The following is an 8,011-nucleotide window of genomic DNA, read 5'->3' as shown; positions in this document are numbered from 1 at the left end:
ATTAAAATACTCGTAAAACGTAAGCAAACTCCAGAACAAATAAAAATTAATTCTTAAAAAATGTACAAGAACTGTAACTTACATCTTATTAATGTATTTTTTAGAATGGAATAGAAGTTCTAATCTATAAATAAAACTGACATAGGTAATTTATGTCTTCGAATAGGTATATAATTCACATTTATTCATTAATTTCATCTCAACAATTAATATTTCATAATGGCGATTTGCATACTATTTTTATAATTTACTTACTGATTGAATGTTTTCAGATCGTTCATATTATTTATTTATTTAGCGTATGGCCCTACGACACAAATCTTTATGTTATCTAACATAAGTCAAACATATAAACAATGAAGTCATCTTAGTCACAACTTTGAAAAAAAGGTGGAACACAAATTAAAAAAAAAAAATTTAAAGTTATAAACATATATCTAGTCGATTTAAGTATGCCACTGCATCTGGTGTAGCTACCAGGAAGTCATCCAGCCTGCCCTCATAAGCTGTTCTTGTGCACTCTTCTACAATGTGTCTTATGGTTTGCACAGCGCCACACTCACAAAAAGGTGTTGGAGCCTTTCCCCAATTGTGCAGCGCATAGGCACATCTTCCATGCTGAGTTCGGATCCTGTTTAGAGCTGACCATAGTTTGCGTGGCAAATCAAAACCTGGTGGCTTTTCGGTGATACATGGGGTAAGATCGATTTGGCTTGCATGCCATTCCTGTTTCCAGGCGTCTGTTAAACTGAACCCACCATCCAGAGCATGTAATGCCGTTCTGGTGGGAGGCTTTCGAGACGCCAGGCGGATTTGATTGGCATGTTCTATATCCCCATGTATTGGCAAGTTTTGATTTTGCAGGATCTTATTGAACTCTCTTGTTAGCGCATTCATGCGTCGGAGGTTAGGGGGTGGAATGTGACTCAGCACGGGAGCCATTCTAATGGTGTCGATTTTATGACTCCAGCAACCAACCTCATTGAATTATTCAACTGAGCATCAACCCTGCGCACATGTGAGCTATTCAGCCACACGGGCGCACAAAACTCAGCAGTTGAGAACACAAGACCCAGGGCTGAAGAGCGTAATGTAGAAGCTGAAGCTCCCCAAGAAGTTCCACAGAGCTTTTGGATGATATTGTTTCTGGACTTCAGCTTCTCCGCCAATTTTGTAAGATGCTCCTTATAAGAAAGTGTCCTGTCAAGTACTACACCAAGGTATCTAGGTGTTTTGCAATGAGTGAGCTACTTGTCTTCAAATTGGATACGGAGCTCCCTGTTTGCATCTTTGTTACTGAGATGGAAGCAAGCAACCTCGCTTTTACTGGCATTCGGTTGGAGGCGCCATCTGCGAAAGTATTTTCCCAGTTTCCCCAAATCAGCTGTGAGAGTCTTTTCTGTCTCCTCAAACGTCCTGCTCTGAGTTGTTAACACCCAATCATCAGCATAGCCATATTTTCTTGATGTTGTCTCTGGCATGTCTGCAATGTACAGACTAAACAAGAGAGGGGCAAGCACTGACCCTTGAGGCAGGCCGTTCCTGAGCTTTCTTTGTGTACTCATATCAGAGCCCAGGATGACTTTGAAAGTTCTGTCACTCAGCATATTGTTCAGGAGTCGAGCAGTCACTTTGCAGTTAATCACTTTAAGGAGCTTGTAAATCATTCCATCTATAATACATTCTACGCTAGCAATATAATTTCTTGATATTTTTCTAATATAGGGTTACTTAATCACTTTCCATGCATGATACTTGATACAAACTTATAATTCGCTTTGGATTGGTCAATTTTCTATTATACTAAAATTTCTTTAATTTTATAAGATCGATAAGCTGTTTTGAACTGTAACTAGTCTTCAGACTTTTGTTATAAATAATTATTAATTAAATTGGAATCGATACAGTTTAGCTCAGTTTTTGCCTAATATTGTAAAAAATATCATAAAAATACTCCAAAGTCATAAAAATGAAATAAGTAATTATAATTTGGAGGAGTGAAACTTGATGTTATAGAGTTTGGTAAGATTGGTAAGTAGAATTTAAAATCCATCTCCATACATATTTTTAACGACGGAATGAAAACTTGCCTAATTTATTAATCCAATCGGCCAATTAATTACTAAAGATCAAATGTGCATAACTTTCAGGCAACTCCAAATGGAAGCAAGAGATATAACTCTGTCCATCTCAGTGTTGCAATTTTTTCTGGATATTTAGGAGTATACACATTTTCAAGTAAATTTCAAATGATTCAAAGAATCGAATTATTAGTGAACATTCCATATACAATGAATACCATGTTGTAATAGTAAAATGATCAAATTCATGCAAAAATTGAAGAAATGCTTTTTAAAAGTACCTAGTCCAAGAGTTTCAAATAAAGTACAATAGACGTTACTAGTCTATTATCTATGGACTACCGGTTACTATAGTCAACCGGCGTCGGGGTTGGGGATCCCATCGCCCAGTCGCTTCATGGTGGCTGCAGATACCCGCTGGTCCTCCTGGTAGGGGGTTGGGCGCAAGGCCAACAACCTTGCCCCGGAAAAAAGCAAATCGTTATGAAACCAACACAACGGCCTCGGATCGGTAACCGGAAGAGTAAATATCTGTGTGTCAGCAGTCAAGTCCAGAGTACCAAGAAATATCTACGTGAATAACAAAAAGTTTGCAGGTGTAGAGAACTTCAAGTCTACATCTAGGATGCCCAATAAATGCCACAGGTAATAATGCTTATATAAAAGAAAGGATTCAAGCAGCTAATAGGGCCTACTATGCCAATGTTAGATTATTTAAAAGTAAGTTGGTCGACAGGAGCACCAAGATAACAATATATAAAACATTGGTGTGTCCAGTGGCAACATATGCGGCAGAAACTTGGGTGATGAATATGGCTGACGAAAATGCGTTAAAAATCTTTGAAAGATCCATACTAAGAAGAATTTACGGTCCCGTTCAGGTTAATGAGCAGCAATGGCGAATAAGAAAAAATGAGGAAATAGAAGCATTAATAAAAGGAGAAAATATAGTACGCTTCATTAAAGCCCAAAGAATAAGGTGGTTGGGGCATGTGATGAGGATCAGTGAGGCTAGAATGCCGAAGATAGTTTTTAATAGCAAGTTGCACAGCAGAAGAAAGAAAGGTAGGCCAAGGAACAGGTGGGTGGACCAAGTGATGGATGACCTAAGAAAGATGGGGGTAAGAGGATGGAAGGAAAGAGCCATGAACAGGGAAGAATGGAGGTGTGTTGTGAAGGAGGCCAGAGCTCACCTAGGGCTGTAGCGCCCTTTCTTTCTTAAAGAAAGAAAGAAGACGTTACTAGTGTTTGCAACAGTAACACTATATGTCAAAAAAACGAAAGTTCAATTTCCTCAGCCTAGATTAATTTTACAACAGTATAAGATAATAAACTAAGAAATTGCTGTGTAATAAATTATTTTTAATGTAAAAATTTGACAAATGGATGCAACAAATGAAAGTATAGTATAGAATTTCTGTTTAGAAGTTTAAAAAAACTATTTAACACTATGTGCGGCCAATCATCATATTATATACAGAAAGCAAATGAAAAAAAATAGAGAAATTACGATATTGATGTAGAGATGGCTCATCTCTCTAGATTCTTCATAACCTCTAGCATACGGTAACGTTTGTTTCAGAATGCAAGAAAGCAAGACTCATGCAGGCTAATTTCAAACTAAGAGGTAAGACAAGCATAAAACACGTATAACCGAACCTGGAAGCGTGAATGTGGTATTGAGATCTTCATCAGTGACTTGATTAATCTGAGCAACCTGACCAGCAGTCGATTCATCTTTGCAATAGTCTTTCACAACTTGCAACTTGTCAACAATCTGTTCACTTTTGATGTCGTCTTTGGTATTTCGTCCATCAGCTTTGTCTTTTTCACACTGAAGAGTGAATTTGGTGTTTTCGATAGCGGCCAGTGTATTTCTCATAGTTTTCTTACGATCCTCATCGTATTTCTTCATTATAAACAATCTGCTATCTTTGGCCGTTGTTTTCTCTTTGTTCTTTTGGGGGCAATTATTCTGTTTCTGCACAGACTTTCCTATTTTATGCAGCGCCTGGGTATTGATGTGGGTGTTCAACGTACCAGGATTCAACGTGTGCCTCTTCTCTACGCGTCCGCCCTTTCTGTCTTTCAACAGGGCAAGCGGAGCAAACGACTTTCTCGCATTGTCAATCTTTGCTGATTGATGGTATGATTTTAGTTCACCTAGAAATCAAAATTGTTGAAAATTACACCTTAATTACAAACGCTTGAATAAACATAAATTAATGTATCTGACGGAACTTTAAAATGTACATCTGGATCTGATTTAATTTATCAGTGTAACAAATAATAAATAAATAAAAAATGCCATGGAATAGAATGTCATGCTTTTAGCTTATTTAATTCTGTGACAATGAAGCATTACAGATTAAACCTACATTATCAGGAAGAATCTTAAAACAATACAACCCTATCAAGTTTTAAAAAACGCTTTTTGTAGCTACACTATTTCCAATCAAATTATAAGTAGAATTCTATTTGGAAATGATGAGCTGAGTTTGGTACTGACTTGCGTTGGCACATGCGTTTCCAGAAGGCTTTATTCCTAGTATCGCTGATGAAATGGGGGACGACGTGGTAGGTCCTAGAGGGTTGTTCCTATACAATCTGGCCATCAGTTTTCTTTTCCGCTCTTCTCTCCATTTATGTATGAGTTCTCTGAAAAAATGCATACATTTTTTTAAATCGAAGCATGTTGTGTCTTAGAGGATGCCTAAGTGACATGTCAACAGACCAATCATCATCCATGGACGATGATTTTTTTGAAGAACAAAAATCACCAAACATTGCAGGTCTGTGGTACACCGACAGAAATGGGAAACATGTTGCACGACTTTCTCATAGCGTGCACGTCGATCAAATCTACAGACAAGTCGTCCCAGGCTAGCTCCAGTGTGGTTTAATTAGCATAATGACTAAATGAGTTTTTTAATAATTGAAAATAAAATTAATAATATAACTTGGTTATATAATTATATTTACTAACATTATCTAGCGAAGATGTGGTCTAACGAGGAGATAATAAATTAATTGTAAATGTCCAAGCAGCTTATTGTGGGATGTTACAAGTACTGACTATAAAAAACTGATTAAAATTATATAAAACGGATTAAAGACTGATAAAATTGACCCAGAAGAACTCTTTGGCAACAAAAGCTCTTTTGGGATTCGTTCTAGCTCTAGTCTCAGGAAGTACTGGATCCACCAGCCACTGGTGCTGGTTCTCATGATGAAGGGAAACATGCCAACCAGGGGGGGGGGGACTATAGCCATAGCCACCTCTAATACAAGGCCGCGGCCTACGATATTGCAACGTCGCAGTGTAGGCCTACAATCTAATACATGATTGGTGAAAAAGATTTTAAAAAATACCAGCTGATCTTTTCACCAATCATGTATTAAATTGTAGGCCTACACTGCGACGTTGCAATATCGTAGGCCGCGGCCTTGTATTAGAGGTGGCTATGCTATAGCACATGGATGACTGTGTGACTCCGTCCCTGGAAGTAGCCTAGCCAATAGCAGTACGACTTGGTGAAGGCTACAGACTATGGGAGGTTCATGGCTTGACCGAGTCGCCAGAACTCTTCGTCTCTGGGAGTAGCTGGACATAGTGAAGCAATCTGGTGGAGTTTCGGGGTAGTCAGTGAGAGACCAGACTATTAGAATCAGGGTGCCCCCTTCTCTGGAAGTAGCAGGCATGTGAAACTCCCGGGATGCCGGAATTAACTTCAGACCAGAACTTGACATTTAAGTTGTGTATAGAAAATTAACCAGGAAATGGCGGAAAATCAATTTGTTCATGTTAATTGAGTGCTGCTGATAAATGGTAGTTGGAAACGATTGAGCTTGGACAGTAAGTTTAAATTTGAGAATGATTCTTTTGTTTGTTTGTCAATACTATATCTAGTCTAAAGACTAAACAGCATGAACATAAGTGCAGATTACTTATATTGTAATTGACTGGAAAACTTAAAAGAACGCTGCCTACCTGGAAACCCCAGTCCTTGACAACGATTTCAAGTATTCAAGCTAAATCTTTCTATCCTAGCATATTACTTGAAAAATGAAACAGGGAGTTGTTTCGCATCAGAAACCCTTACTGCTATTATTGAATTAATATTTGCACGTATTGGCAGACATATTTTAATTACTGCTCTGCTCTTTACTTAGCACTAGTCGAACAAGCAATAGGCCTACTTAAATTAAATTCAAATGGTTTCTTGTTTGGAGTCTTTGCACCCTGCAACATTCCTCCATTGTGTAGCAGCTGCTTTGGCTCCACTCGATGTTGTTGTGCATGTCTCTGGATTTCGGTGGATATGGATAGTAGATGACATTCATTTGTACAGTGCCTTCGCACCAAGTTTGAGTCACTGAACCTCTGGGTTGAAGAGGTTAACCCTGACTTTTTATGTATAATCATAGTAAAAAGCATTATCTAGTAAAAAGCATACACACCCGGACACAAATAGGAGATTTCTGAAAAATCCGCCCGGACGTTTTCAAATGGCAAAAAAAAGGATGTCCGGGGAAAAGAGGACGTATGGTAACCTTGATCAAGGAAAAACAATTTATAGCACTCCTACTATCAAAACTATTGCGAATCATATTGTTTGAATAATAATATAATATACAAAATTCAATTAATTTCAAACTTCAATAATGCAAATAGAATCTAGACAGTTAAAATCGTCAAGAGTAGCAGTCCTAGGTATCACATATCATATTTTTTTCAATTACCTAACAATTAAACATTTCCTGTTTATTGAAGAATTCATTGATTGAGACCAATCTACTAAGAATAGATAAAATAAAACTTAATGAATACAATCAAGTTAAATAAAGTGAGGAGGCTAAGCGCAACAACAGGATAAATCCTGCAATGTAGGTAGTATTGGTTGCAATGTGCTGTTATTATTAATTTGATTTGAAAACTAAAACTACAACTCTAAAGCAACAATGAATGCAACCTTTATTCTACATCTCTTAATTTACAAATATACACCACGTGGATATGTAGACTATATGTAAACTCTTAAAAGATTAGGCTACCACAACAGTATAGATTCAAGTTCTACAAATTATAAACTAATAAAAACCATGAATTTACAAGATACTCTCTTTCATAATATAATCTTCATAACATTTACCGTTAGTCATTCTGTATTTAGAAAAATCTAAGTAAATTTGTGTGGAACTTACCTTTTTTCTTCGTTGAAAGAATTCATCTTGTTAAGAAATTTTATACTGTATTTATTATTATTTATAAAATCAAAACAGAATCACAGAACAGACTCAAGTCAAAACGAACACAACGGTGCTACGGTGTACGGTCCTACGGTGGACGGTTACAAAAGGCAAAAACTAATTTTTGACAGGTTTGAAACTTTACAAGATAGCCAACATATTTTTCCATAGTGTGATAACAGAAATAAATCATAAAACGTATGAACTAGAAATTTACATCAATAGAGATTTGATTCCAATGATAAATTACAAGAAAATTTTAACTCACTAATTAGTTTGTGAAAGTTGATAAATGAAAATCACTTAATAGAGTGTTGTAACTCAACGAAACAAAAATTAGAAAGTTGAAATTGCTTGAGTTAAGAGTAGACAAGAGTAGTTGTCCGAAGCGTAAACTTAAAACAGGACCTCTTAAATAGTATTTAGGAGGTCCTGCTTAAAAGTATGAATATTACTTATAATAATAATAATATGCACATGATTTTCAAATATTACATAAATAATGAATATTCGCACTTCAAAATAGACTCTTCAAAGTATGAATTAAAAAAAATCAAAAGTTTTTGTTTAATTAGGTACTTCTTGAATGAAGTCAAATCAATATTTTCAACCAGGTAGTTTCCACTTACTGTCAATTATTATTTCAGTTTAAATCGATATTCTGAAATTAATTCCAATTT

General features: G+C 36.4%; 1 protein-coding gene across 1 annotated transcript in view; it reads right to left on the bottom strand.

Annotated features, from left to right (window-relative positions):
- Window positions 1–7,445, bottom strand: part of LOC111056210 (cytoskeleton-associated protein 2-like) — a 479,893-nt gene extending 472,448 nt beyond the window's left edge. The window contains exons 1-3 of the mRNA XM_039430533.1: window positions 7,287–7,445; window positions 4,591–4,739; window positions 3,741–4,244 (exon numbers count right to left, since the gene is read on the bottom strand). Of these exons, the coding sequence (XP_039286467.1) occupies window positions 3,741–4,244; window positions 4,591–4,739; window positions 7,287–7,312 (679 nt within the window). The 5' untranslated portion in view covers window positions 7,313–7,445. The remainder of the gene's footprint in view (window positions 1–3,740; window positions 4,245–4,590; window positions 4,740–7,286) is intronic.
- Between the last annotated feature and the right edge of the window lie 566 nt (window positions 7,446–8,011).

The sequence above is a fragment of the Nilaparvata lugens genome, chromosome 6 (genome assembly GCF_014356525.2).
Source record: "Nilaparvata lugens isolate BPH chromosome 6, ASM1435652v1, whole genome shotgun sequence".
NCBI classification, from domain to species: Eukaryota; Metazoa; Arthropoda; class Insecta; order Hemiptera; family Delphacidae; genus Nilaparvata; species Nilaparvata lugens.
Note: the sequence above shows the minus strand (reverse complement) of the source record. Positions and strands in the feature narration are given on the sequence as shown.